The 14,672-nt window shown below is 39.4% G+C and overlaps 1 protein-coding gene across 1 annotated transcript in view; it reads right to left on the bottom strand.

The window, feature by feature from the left end:
* Positions 1 to 14,672, bottom strand: part of LOC124612480 (general transcription factor IIE subunit 2) — a 70,560-nt gene that overhangs the window by 9,318 nt on the left and 46,570 nt on the right. Inside the window, exon 5 of the mRNA XM_047140713.1 lies at positions 9,907 to 10,080. Within this exon, the coding sequence (XP_046996669.1) occupies positions 9,907 to 10,080 (174 nt within the window). The remainder of the gene's footprint in view (positions 1 to 9,906; positions 10,081 to 14,672) is intronic.

A 14,672-nucleotide genomic window follows, 5' to 3' on the forward strand; every position in this document is an offset into this window, starting at 1 on the left:
TTTCACAAAGATTGCCCAGATCAAATGTGTGTAACATCAACCTGCCTTCAAGCAGAAAGAAGAAACAGAATAGAACAAACCACAGATGTTAGCATACATACCCTATACTCAGGACTATCTCTGTGAAGATCAGCAGACTTCTAAATAAACTTGCCACTGGATCCAGTCACTAGAAATGGCAAGACCCGTCACCTGACAAGCAGTCTATTTGCCAGTGCAAAGAACAACTTATGCTTTTGAAAGCCTGGTATCTACAACATCACTTTTGAGTGTGGCATGTTATGCATTGGCCAAACAACCAGAAAAAAGGAAGTTCAATGTGTGGCACACCAGCGCCACACTAGGCTGGGATCAGTCAGTAAATCTGCAGTAGCTGGACACTGTCTGGAATACAATGAAATATGACAAGACTCCAGGTTCTGGGATAGTATCATTAAGAGGGGTAATTGAAAGCAAGTTGGGGCAAAAACTGGGTACCAACTCAGCAAGGCATGAGACACCATGCCCCAATAACTGAAAGAGCAACAGCACTTGCAAGCAGTTAACAGAATCTGTGATCATGAATGTGCACCCTCAATTTTGTCCTCCAGTGGCAGAGGAAACATTAAGACGCCATTCATCAGGCCGTGGCCAGGAACTTGGATAAAGGAGTGGACAGAGGCATGCAGCTGGGGAATGGATGGCATAACAAATCACTGCCACAGAGGATGAGGAGACAGAATCAAGGGAGGAGCACTTTCATGACAAATCAGTACATCAGCAGTACCTTATGATGATGGCAAGTTATATCTATGAAATCTTGTGCCACTCAGAGGTGGTCATCCAGCTGGAAACTCAGGATGACTGTAAGCATCATGATCAGTGTCAGAAGAAGATGAGAAGTTACATCAGTATTTTGTCAGTTCTACAATTTCATTACCTATTTAGTTACTGCAAATACTGAACATCTAATTACCTGTAACTTTATCTCCTTTGTATTTCCTTTATGTACAGTCCATAACATAGTCTTAAAATATTTTAAATCATCTACACATCTTTCTTACCATGGGTCCCATATCAAAGTATCTCATTACGGAGCAGAGGTGCTTTCTTTTCAGGGCACAACTCATAAACCATCTTCATGACAATTTTTGTGTATTAAAATTAAGTTAACAAATATACATTTAAAATTATGACAGCAGTTACCTGGGAAGGAACTGACTAGGTTTGGGAAGGTTAAAAAAGTAAGAGTAGGTTGCTCAGACACCACAATGACAGGAACCACATCTGAGGACAAAGGCAGATGAAGCTCTACACTGCTAAAGTGACCACCACAACAAACTACTAAGGCTGTAGTGTGTACTGATAACTAACATAAAAAAAACTATAAACAACACAAGAAAGACAAGTAAGAAGAAACAAGGTATGAAAAAGTATAACGGACAAATGTCTGGCTGGCTGCTGACGAAAATTAAATGAACCATTCACAGACAAAACTCTTTCATTTATTGAAGAGTTCAGGCCATGCGCCGTATTTATATGGGAGACATCATTATTCACAGCTTCTTGTCGGTTACTCTCTAACCATTTGGTGAGATTTACATCCACATCAACATCTACATCCATACTCTGCAAAATAATGTCAAGTGCCCGTAGAGGGTATTTCCCATTTTACCATAGTACCATTCCACTCATATATGGAGTGCAAGAAGAATGATTGTTTAAATGCCTTTGCACATGCTGTAATTAATCTAATCTTTTCCTCACAATCCCTAAAGACGGTTCTTGAAACTTTATAAGTAGGCTTTGTCAGGATAATTTGCATCTCTCTTTACGTGTCTGCCAGTTCAGTTTCTTCAGCATCTCTCTGACATTCTCCCACATGTCAAACAAAACTGTGAACTATCATGATGCCCTTCTCTGAATATGTGCAATACCCCCTTCCAATCCCATTTGGTACATGTTGTTGTTGTTGTTGTTGTTGTTGTTGTGGTCTTCAGTCCTGAGACTGGTTTGATGCAGCTCTCCATGCTACTCTATCCTGTGCAAGCTTTTTCATCTCCCAGTACCTACTGCAACCTACATCCTTCTGAATCTGCTTGGTGTATTCATCTCTTGGTCTCCCTCTACGATTTTTACCCTCCACGCTGCCCTCCAATACTAAATTGGTGATCCCTTGATGCCTCAGAACATGTCCCACCAACCGATCCCTTCTGCTGGTCAAGTTGTGCCACAAACTTCTCTTCTCCCCAATCCTATTCAATACTTCCTCATTAGTTATGTGATCTACCCATCTAATCTTCAGCATTCTTCTGTAGCACCACATTTCGAAAGCTTCTATTCTCTTCTTGTCCAAACTATTTATCGTCCATGTTTCACTTCCATACATGGCTACACTCCATACGAATACTTTCAGAAATGACTTCCTGACACTTAAATCAATACTGGATGTTAACAAATTTCTCTTCTTCAGAAACGCTTTCCTTGCCATTGCCAGCCTACATTTTATATCCTCTCTACTTCGATCATCATCAGTTATTTTGCTCCCCAAATAGCAAAACTCCTTTACTACTTTAAGTGCCTCACTTCCTAATCTAATTCCCTCAGCATCACCCGACTTAATTAGACTACATTCCATTATCCTTGTTTTGCTTTTGTTGATGTTCATCTTATATCCTCCTTTCAAGACACTGTCCATTCCATTCAACTGCTCTTCCAAGTCCTTTGCTGTCTCTGACAGAATTACAATGTCATCGGCAAACCTCAAAGTTTTTATTTCTTCTCCATGAATTTTAATACCTACTCCGAATTTTTCTTTTGTTTCCTTTACTGCTTGCTCAATATACAGATTGAACAACATCGGGGAGAGGCTACAACCCTGTCTTACTCCCTTCCCAACCACTGCTTCCCTTTCATGTCCCTCGACTCTTATAACTGCCATCTGATTTCTGTACAAATTGTAAATAGCCTTTCGCTCCCTGTATTTTACCCCTGCCACCTTTAGAATTTGAAAGAGAGTATTCCAGTCAACATTGTCAAAAGCTTTCTCTAAGTCTACAAATGCTAGAAACGTAGGTTTGCCTTTCCTTAATCTTTCTTCTAAGATAAGTCGTAAGGTCAGTATTGCCTCACGTGTTCCAGTGTTTTTACGGAATCCAAACTGATCTTCCCCGAGGTTGGCTTCTACTAGTTTTTCCATTCGTCTGTAAAGAATTCGTGTTAGTATTTTGCAGCTGTGACTTATTAAGCTGATAGTTCGGTAATTTTCACATCTGTCAACACCTGCTTTCTTTGGGATTGGAATTATTATATTCTTCTTGAAGTCTGAGGGTATTTCGCCTGTTTCATACATCTTGCTCACCAGATGGTAGAGTTTTGTCAGGACTGGCTCTCCCACGGCCGTCAGTAGTTCCAATGGAATATTGTCTACTCCGGGGGCCTTGTTTCGACTCAGGTCTTTCAGTGCTCTGTCAAACTCTTCACGCAGTATCATATCTCCCATTTCATCTTCATCTACATCCTCTTCCATTTCCATAATATTGTCCTCAAGTACATCGCCCTTGTATAGACCCTCTATATACTCCTTCCACCTTTCTCCTTTCCCTTCTTTGCTTAGAACTGGGTTTCCATCTGAGCTCTTGATATTCATACAAGTCGTTCTCTTATCTCCAAAGGTCTCTTTAATTTTCTTGTAGGCGGTATCTATCTTACCCCTAGTGAGATAGGCCTCTACATCCTTACATTTGTCCTCTAGCCATCCCTGCTTAGCCATTTTGCACTTCCTGTCGATCTCATTTTTGAGACGTTTGTATTCCTTTTTGCCTGTTTCACTTATTGCATTTTTTGATTTGGTACATATCTGAGCAATATTCTAGGATGGGTCGCACAACTGATTAATAGGCCATCTCCTTTGTAAACTGACTGCACTTCCTTCATATTCAACTGATAACCTTGTAGTTTAGTTACTTTGATCTACAAACCAACTAACGTTCATATTCCACTAGAGAACTGCATTCTGCCACATGCTTCTTCTATAAATCAGCTTACGTGATTGTTACATGAGTTACACCTGGGTATCTGTGTGAGTTGAAGGATTCTAATTAAGACTCTTTGATATTATAGTCATAGGATATCATTATAATTATTTCATTTTGTAAAATGCACAGTTTTACATTTATGTACATTTAAAGTAAGTTGCCAATCTATGCAGCACTTCAAAATTTTATCAAGACTCAACAGCATATTTCTACAGCTTCTTTCAGACAGTACTTCATTACATGAGGTTATATTAGATTTGTCTACTAAACAATTGATCAGCCAAATATAGAGTAATATCAACGGCAACAGACAATGGTATAATGGGAGTACGATTGGTTATGAATACGAAAGTAGGGCAGAAAGTGAGTTAGTATGAACGGTTCAGTAATAATAGTCATTCTCATGAGACTTGACAGCAAACCAATGCCAAGAATGGTAGTTCAGATACACATGCCAATATCACAAACAGAAGATGGAAATATAGAAAAAGTATATGAGGAGATTGAAATGTTAACTCAGTATGTAAAGGCAGATTAAAATCTAATAACCATGGGGCATTGGAATGCGGTTGTATGGGAAGGAATAGACGAATAGGTTACAGAAAGAATATGGGCTTGGCAGTAGGCATGAGACAGGAGAAAGACTAACTGAGTTCTGCAATAAATTTCAGATGGTAATAGCAAATACTCAGTTCAAGAATCACAAGAAAAGGAGGTATACTTGGAAAAGACTTGGAGATATGGGAAGATTCCAGCTGGATTACATCATGATCAAACAGAGATTTCGAAATCAGATACTGGATTTTAAAATGTGCCCAGGTGCAGATATAAAATGAGATCACAATACAGTAATTATGAACAACAGACTGAAGTTTAAGAGAATTGTCCAGAAGAATCAGAGTAGAAGAAAGTAGGATACTGAAATACCGAGGCATGATGAAACACACTTGAAGTTCCTTGAGGATGTAGATATGGCAATCAGAAGTACCAGAGTAGATAGTTCAGTTGAAGAGGAGTCTACATCTGTAAAAAGGGCAATCACAGTTGCTGGACACACAAACACAGGTATAAGAATGGTAACTGCAAGGAAACCTCAGGCAACAGAAGGAACACTTCAACTGATCGACGGAGAAAGGAAGTACAAAAATTTCACGATATATATCTCCTAGAAACGAAATAAATAGGAAGTGCAGGGCAGCCAATGCGAAATGGCTGCAGGAAAGATGTGAAGAAATTGAAAAAGAAATTATAGTCGGGAGGGTTGAATCAGCACATCAAGAAGTCAAAACACTCTTTGGTGAAATTAAAAGCAAGCTTGGGAACATTAAGAGTGCAACAGGAATTCCAATGTATTAAATGCAGAGCAAAGAGTACATACATGAAAGGAGGCATCTCTGAGGAGTACAAGATTGTGATACAGGAAGAAGTTGGAGTTGATGTGCGAGACATAGGGGATCCAGTTTTAGAGTCAGAATTTAAAATACCTTTGGAAGACTTGATATCAAATAAGGCAGAAATAATAGATAACATTCCATCAGAACTTCTAAAACTATTGGGAGAAATGACAACCAAACAACTACTGAAGTTGGTATGTAGAATCTGTAGCTAAATACCATCTAACTTCTGGAAAAATATCAACCACACAATTCCAAAGATAGTAAGGCCAGACAAGAATAATATTCGGAACAATGGAAAAAAAATTGAGGATCTGTTAGATGACAATCAGTTTGTGTTTAGGAAAGATAAAGGCACCAGAGAGGCAGTTCTGACTCCGCACTTGATATGGAAGCAAGACTAAAGAAAAATCAAGATGCAGTCATAGGATTTGTCAACCTAGAAAAATGTGTTTGGCATTGTCATATAGTGCAGGATGTTCGAAATACTGAAAAAAATGGAGCAAGCTATCAGGAAAGATTGGTAATATGCAATATGCACAAGAATCAAGAGGGAAAAATAAGACTGGAAGACCACAAATGAAGTGCTTGGATTAAAAATGGTGTAAGACAACAATAATGGAGTCTTTCGTCCCTATTGTTCAATCTACACATTGAAGCAATGATGGAAATAAAAGAAAGGTTAAAGAGTGGGATTACAATTCAGAGTGGAGGGTTATCAATGATAAGATTCGCTAATGACATTGCTATCCTCAGTGAAAGTGAAGAAGAATTACACAATCGAGAATGAACAGTCTAACAGGTGCAGATTGTGTATTAAGAGTAAACCAGAAAAAGACAAAAGTAATGAGAATCTGCAGAAATGAAAATAACAAAACACTTAACATCAAAATTGCTGATAACAATGTCGATGAAGTTATGGAATTCTGCTACCTCGGAAAAGAAATAACCAATGACAGACGTAGCAAGGAGGACATAACACGTAGACTAGCATGGGCAAAGAGGGCATTCCTGGCCAAGAAAAGTCTACTGGTATCAAACATTGGCCTTAATTTGAGGAAGAAATTTCAGAGAATGTATGTTTGTAGACCAGTATTGTAGGGTAGTGAATCATGGACTGTGGGAAAACCAAAACAGAAGAGAATCAAAGGGTTTAGGATGTGGTGCTACAGAATAATATTGAAAATTAGATAGGCTGATAAGGTAAGGTGTAAGGAGGTTCTCTGCAGAACTGGCAAGGAACATATGAGAAACACTGGATTGTAGAACCTGGGTTAAGACATCAGGGAATGACTTAGGTGGTACTAGAGGGAGCTGTAAATGGTAAAAACTGTATGGAAAGACTGAGATTAGAATACATAATACAAATAACTGAGGACAAAGTGTGCAAAACAGCAAGGTTCCCAGGACACTTCCCAAGGGCACACCCGAAGTTATTGCTGCATCCATCAATGACCCACCATCAAAGGTAACATGCTACATCCTACCTACCAACAAATCTTCAATCCAGTCACTAATTTCACTTGATATGCCATACAAATGTACTTTTGATAATAAGCAAAGTTGTAGTATATAGTCAAATGCTTTTCTGAAATCAAAAAATATTGCATCTACCTGATCATCTTGATCCGTGGCTTTCAGGAAGTCATGTGAGGAAAGTGTGAACTGGGTTTTGCATGGCCAATGTTTTCTAAATCTGTGCTGGATGGCACGAAGGGTAATTCTGTTCGACATGCCTCATTAAGACTGAGTACAGAACATGTTATCAGATTCTATGACAAACAGATATCAAGGATATTGAACAGCAGTTTTGTGGTCACTTCCATTATCCTCTTGTCAACTGCAGTGACCTGGGCTTTCTTCCAAATATTGGGCACAGGTCTTTTGTTTGAGGGATCTATGGTAGACTATGGTTAAAAGAGGGGCTATTTCAGCCACAAATTTGGTACAGAATTAAGACAGGGATTCTACTGAGCTCTGGGGATTTGTTCCATTCTAGGGATTTTGGCTGCTTCTCGATACCTACTAATTTCTAGATCACTCGTCTTTGGAGTGGTGTGAGAATATAGTTGGTAGCAATATCCCTGGATTTTCATTTGTAAAGGAACATTTGAAAAAGGAGTTCAGCACTTCTGCTTTTACTTTGTTATCCGTAGTTTCAATCCTTATCTCATCCATGAGTCTCTGGACACTTAACTTTGGTACCATTGAAAGTCTTTCCATATGGCCAGAATTTCTTTGGTTTGTGAGAGATCTTTAGCTAATATTCTGCTACAGTAATCATTGAAGGCTTCATGCACTGCCCTCTTAACAGGCCAACATACTTCCTTCAGCATCTCCCTGTCTATAGCCCTATGATTTGTTTTGTACTTATTATGCAGTAATCTATGTTTCTTTAAAAGTTTCTTTGAAGTAGCTGTATACCATGGAGAGTATGAACAGAATTATGAACTGTTCTAGTATGTACATACCTGTTAAGTGCACGGAGATGTAACTCTCCCGGAGATACCAAACTGGACTAACATGGGATATTGAATGTATACAAAAAAAAGGGCACTGTGAATGGTCAGAGGTTTGTCTGACTCATGGAAGAGCACTATGGAAATGGTGAAAAACCTGAATCAGCAGATTTTTTAACAGAAACAACAACTATCCCATGAAAGCCTAGTTACAAAGTTCCACAGTTCTACAGATATTCTTTAGTCTCCTACATATCCCTCATGTATAAATCATGAATATCAGATTAGATTGATTTCAGCACATACAGAAGTATTTAAGCAGTTGTCCCCCCCGCACCCCATAAGCAAATCAAATGGAAAGAAATGCTAACATGGTGCCGTGCTAACAAAGCTCCCAATGATCCTGAGAAGACATATTTACGATCTTTCTGTGCCACCAGTTTTGACTTACAGCAGTCAGGCACGGAATTTTAATCCAAAATGCTTGTTTATATGAGGATAAGTCAATTATTATACACAATTTAGTTTTATCTTTATTTATTTTGGTAGTACTGTCATTTTACGTTGATGACACATGCTTTGTTTATTTGTTGTTATATCTTTGCAATTTTCAAGCTGCTAGGTTAGTTTCGTCACCGCTGCTGTGCTGTTGATCATGGCTGCTTCGCTGTCTATTGGCACCAAAGAAGAGCAACATTCAGTGATCCATTTTTTTGTGGTCGGAAGGTGTATGAGGGGCCAAAATTCATCGAAGAGTATCGGTACAGTACCGGAACAATGTTTTGCCACAACGGAGTGTCTACGAATGGATTGAAAAATTCCTAAATGGTCGCACAAGCGTTACGCACAATGAAGGAGCCGGACAACCGTTTACCACCACAAATGAAGAAACCATTGAGCATTCATGTGAAATGATTCTCTTAGACAGGTGATTAACTATTGACAAAGGGGCACATGGTCTACAAATTAGTCATGGTTCTGCCTACGAAATCATCCACAACACTACTTACACAGTTGCATAAACAAACGCACTTGGACATCTGCAAAAAACATTTGGATCGCTATGGTAACAAAGGGGGCAACTTCTTAGACAGGATCATTACTGGTGACGAAACATGGATCCATCATTAAGAGCCGGAGAGTAAATGGCAGAATATGGAATGGAAACATCAAAATTCGCCGTGCAAAAAAAATTTCAAGACCCAAACATCCACAGGAAAACTGATGCTTATGGTTTTTTGGGACACCCAAGATCCGTTACTGGAACATTATGGGGAAAGGGCAAAACAATAAACAGTGTACATTACAGTGAGATGCTTACTGCCAGGCTAAAGCCTGCAATTCGAAGCAAACGCCGAGGATTGCTGTTACAAGGTGTTGTGTTGTTGCACAACAATGCCCGTCCGCACACTGCTGCCCACAGTGCTGAAACACTCCAGAAACTCAAATTTGAAGAACTGGATCATCCTCCATATAGTCCCTATCTTGCCCCTTCTGACTATCACTTGTTTGGTCCACTCAAACAGGCATTAAGGGGCTGTCGATTTGCCTCGGACGAAGCAGTGAAAGAAGCGGTGGATTCCTGGCTTGCAGCTCGACCAAGAACATTCTTTTATGAGGACATCAGGAAGATTGTACGACAATGGACCAAGTGCACTGAAACGCATGGAGACTATGTCGAAAAATGATGTTGTTGTAAGTTTCCTATTTGATTGCAATAAAAATTTATAACTTATTGCGCATAATAATTGACTTACCTTTGTAACTAATCCATCCACTCGTAATGTACTTGGCTATAAAATATCCATCATAGTTACAATGGACTGTAAGCCTTCCAGTCAGATGAAATATAGTTTAAGGTACTGAACCAAAATCTGTGTTTTTTTATTTGATTTACAGTGTTCATTGTTTTCATTTAGCTTGTAATCCAATAGAATGCTGGATTATGCCGGATTCTTACGACAATTTAATGAAATTGTTCTGCATTCCAAAATTTTTTGTCAATTCGTACATTCATATATTTGTCTTAATTCTTACCTGTTTCTCCAAATATTCCTCAATTTTTTGGTCATCCATACTCTCAACAGCCACAGAGCGCCACAACTTCTGAAATTCCTCGTCTACAGGTAGTGTGTCTGATTTATCATTAAAGAATACAATCTTTTTCTTGTCAATGGGCCGCGTAATATATATTATCTCATTCTGCAAACTCTAGAACATAAGGTGTAACATGAGAAACTACACAAAATAATATGATGTGCATACACAAAATACCAATGGTACAATTGCACACATTTAGTAACTAAAGTGCTCCCACTGATAAGAAAACCAGTAAACATTACAGGACAGAAATAAACATCATCTCATACATCAAAAAAAGAGTAGTAATCCTACTGATGTATTGATTTCAAAAATACTACATAATTCACTTCTATGTACCTGACCATAAGTGTCACAAAGAGCAACAGGAATTTTGTGAGGAAAGACAAGACTTTATGAGGATACTGAAAGAACATAATATTAAGATTGTAAAGGAATAATTCAATGATAAAATCACTGCAGCCTACCGTATTTACTCGAATCTAAGCCGCACTTTTTTTCCGGTTTTTTGCAATCCAAAAAACCGCCTGTGGCTTAGAATCGAGTGCAAAGTAAGCAGAAGTTCTCAAAAATGTTGGTAGGTGCCGCCACAACTAACTTCTGCCATCGAATATATGTAGCGCTACACAGACATGCTTTGCAGGCACAAAGATAAATACTGGCGCCAAAAACTCTGTGTCAGCAAATAAATTTAAAAAAAGGTGGAAGACGAGCTTTTTTTCTCCGCCCCGAGTTTCGATTACTGCATTTTCATACATTATCCAACGAAGTAAATACAAATTCCGTATTGTTCATCTTCAAATGTAGCAGCATTTCAATGTACTACGAAAATCCGAATGGCAACACTGTTAGGGATGTTTGTCAATATGGCCAACTCTACGTCCTGAATTTTTTCCTTCCTGTGAGAAGAGATGGTTGCTAATAGGAACTTTTATGAACTGTGAATCACATGCAGTATTCTCTTCACCATAAGAATAATACGAATATAAACATTTTGTCATGCACTGTTTAGTGTTTGCTGCAATCTCATTTAAATCCTGTCTGCCTAATAAACTACGTAACTAGAGTGAGACAACAGCAAACGCGGAAGAATATACATATCATGTGATGTTTATGTTCGTATTATTCTTATGCCTAATAGTGATACAGTCAGAAATGAAGCACGGCAATTGACTATATTTTTAAATCTAAGATGACTCTAATTTCTGTGCAGAATGATGTGTACTAAAGAGGCGTCTGCAAAGATTTTCAAATGGAGAAAAATTTTCGCTAAACTCCCGTTCAGAACTTCTAGCATACACAGTATATTATTTGGTTCTTGTTGATCATTATCAAAGAAAGCAGCAGTGTAAGTAACAACAAATAGCAGTCTCTTGCCATTGTTTTGTTAATGAGACAATTCCTCTCTTTTTTTTAAAAAATTGTAAGCGGCGGTAGCGTGCAGAAAAGCAAGTCATGCCGCGAGTGGCGACAGGCCATAAACACTCATTATCAGAATGCGACAAAACAGTCCATGACACAGTACAGTAATGCATTTTCAGCTTAGAGTGACATAAACACCTATAAGAAAGAGAACGGCGCTTATCAGATCAAAGAAAAATGAGCAATCAATTCAAACCAGACGAAGCACGTGAAAAAGGAAGGGTACCCGTATAATTACGGGTGGAGCGCCTGACGCATAGCAATGGCTACCTGGTAAAGCTTAACTGCTAAGCTTACAACTCAAACCAAACTACTGTAGCTGTATCATGATTCATTTGACCTAAATTGTGTCTCATATTACAATGGACCAACTTTGTTTCGATTTGGAGGTGCGCCCTAAAACTTCTCTTTCCCCTTCAATTTCGTGTCTCAAATTTCAGGTGCGGCTTAGATTCTGGAAATTTTTTTCCCCTTGATTTCAAGTCTCATTTTTCAGGTGCGGCTTAGATTCAAGTGCGGTTTGTATTCGAGTAAATACGGTAGATGTCTGTGATACATTCTGTCTGCTCCAACACAAACTCCCTCAAAACCTGTATTAATAATCTCTCCCAGTTTTACCTGTCCTGCTACTACCCCACTGATCTTGCAAACAAACAAATCTCCCTGGCAACCTCCAACACTCCAACCAAAATAGCTGGCATATAAATCAAAATCAGTTCCCCTGAAATTAGATTACTTCTCTCTCATGTCCTCCTCACACCACCCTCTGTCCACTTTCCAGCAACCTTCCAATCTTCACTGACTCATTGCCAGACTGCACAACATTCACAGGCCAAAATAATTACTCCAAGGTTTCTACCCCATGATGAAAAACTTTCATCATGGACCTGATCACTGTCATTTTCTGTAGTATCACGACAAGTATTTTGTACAATATTAAAATCAGAGCAATATGTGAAATGGTTAATGTTGTTTACCAAGTGATGTGTTCAGTGCTTGTCTTTTTATGTAGGGAAGACCATCATCAAACTGGCCACATTAATAGGTACACACACTGACAAATAAAAATCACAATGCCAAGAAGGAGTTGTTGGACATTAATGAAAGTAGGTAGGTGTATCTCTACATCTGAAAGTGGATGTCTATTTGAATTTTGTGCCATTTGCCTAAGAATGGGGCTAGTAATGCCACTATGACGATGCAAATCAGGTTTGCTTTAAATATGACACTCATGTTTGGCATATGGCTCAGCTGCATCATACAGCATCTGTAGCAGCAATCTGAGCAGCAGCTGGCACAACAGTGACACAACAAACTGTTACAAACTGGATACTTCAAGGACAGCTCCAAGCCAGAAGCCGTGGAGCATGCATTCCACAGACCCCAAACTACCACCATATGTGTCAAACGAGAGCTCATTGGAGGGCAGGGTGGAGGTCTGTTGTGTTTCCTGGTGACAGCTGGTTCTGCCTCAGTGCTAGTGATGGCCGTGTGTTGGTTAGGAGGAGGCCAGTTGAGGCCTGCAACCACCCTGTCTGCATGCAAGAAACACTGGACCTACACCTGGAGCTAGGTTCTGGGACGTTATTTCATATGACAGCAGGAGCACTCCCATGGTTATCTCCTGTATCCTGACCGCAAATATGCAAGTCAATCTGGTGATTCGAGGTGCTGAGTTGTCATTCATGAACAGCATTCCAGAGGGTGTTTCCAACTGTATAACACTCCCCCACATATTGCTATTGTCACCCAGCATGCTGTACAGTGTTGACATGTTGCTGTGGCCTGCTTGATCACCAGATCCGTCTCCAATTAGGCGTATATGGGGCATAACTGGATGACAACTGTAGTGTCATCCACAAACAACATTGAACATACCTGTATTGACCAACCAAGTGCAACAGGCATGGAACTCCATCTCACAAACTGACATCCGGCACCTGTACGACACAATGCACACGCAGATGCATGCTTGCCTAGGGCCATTTTTTTCAACATGCTAGATCTTACTGGAATCAACACCTGGATCCTTTACAAAGAGACACAGGAGAAAAGGTTACCTGGCAAATATTTCTCTTCAGATTAGCAGAGGGAAGGTCCTGTTCACACTTTCATTGTGACCATTGAGATATGTAATGTACTAGTACAGGAGGCCTGCTAAAGAGGAGGATTACAAGGTCAAACAAAACTAAAACTCTGTGTGTGCGTTGCAAGAAATTCATATGTCGTTCATGTGCTGGAAGTGTTCAGTAAGTATGTCCAAAGTGTTTTGATAAAGATGGTAGCTTCAACTGAAAACACGTCACACACAGAGGAAAACAATATTATCTTTTCATAATTGCCATGGCAATTTATGTCCATTTTTCTTTCTATTTCTTAATAAATGTATATTTATGGCCTGTGTGGAGCTTTGACTGAGAACAAGTCTTATAGATAAAAACATTCTGTTATTATTACATTTTTATTTGTATTTGTAACGCTAGTACCTAAGTTTAGTTTCAATGAATATTGTACTTATGTTTGTGGTGTATTCTTTACTTCAATCGTTTTTCATTTAATTAAATATAGTGTCTACGGAAAAATTTAAGTATAAGGCATTGGTATGGTATACATAATACACTAGTGATATTTAAAGAGAACACTGAATTAATTTAACAAGTAAAACTGAAATAAAGAAAGATAATCATCAACAGTCAAACTGACCAGTTGCAGTCTAGATAGTTCACTAATGCCAGTCCTCCTCCTGTTAAATCCATAGCTGGTATCTCTCAGGGTCACAAATTCAGATGTGAATGGCAATGACATCGTGTTTGACTCTCCACTCTCCTCTGACTGGTGGGATACTTGCGGAATCAGTGCCTGGCCTAGGAAACTCATTCGGTGCGAACTGGTCTTATCTGGTCCGAATGCTGCACTAAGTAACACTCGGTACTAGGATACAACCGACGCTATTTTCAATCAAATATCTTGTGGAAGAGAATAAATCCATGCAACACAGGCTCTGGCAGCCCTTGGGTTGCCTCCTGGGGGACTGTCACAGCATGGCCATCTTTCTTCTAGAAAATTGCCCTCTGTGTGTTAGGCATCTTTGAAGCACTGATGTGTGTTGCCCCAGATCACGTAAGAACAGATTGCCCGATTGCTTGGTCTAGCAGGCAACCCTTGTCAGGGAACGGCCAGGCGGCAACAGCGTCACACCCTTACTTGTGGCACCAACCACTAGATGGCACTCCGTTCTGTGAAATATGTGGCAACATCGTCCGAATGCATGCAGCTTTCCA

This window comes from Schistocerca americana, chromosome 4 (genome assembly GCF_021461395.2).
Source record: "Schistocerca americana isolate TAMUIC-IGC-003095 chromosome 4, iqSchAmer2.1, whole genome shotgun sequence".
Lineage (NCBI taxonomy): Eukaryota > Metazoa > Arthropoda > Insecta > Orthoptera > Acrididae > Schistocerca > Schistocerca americana.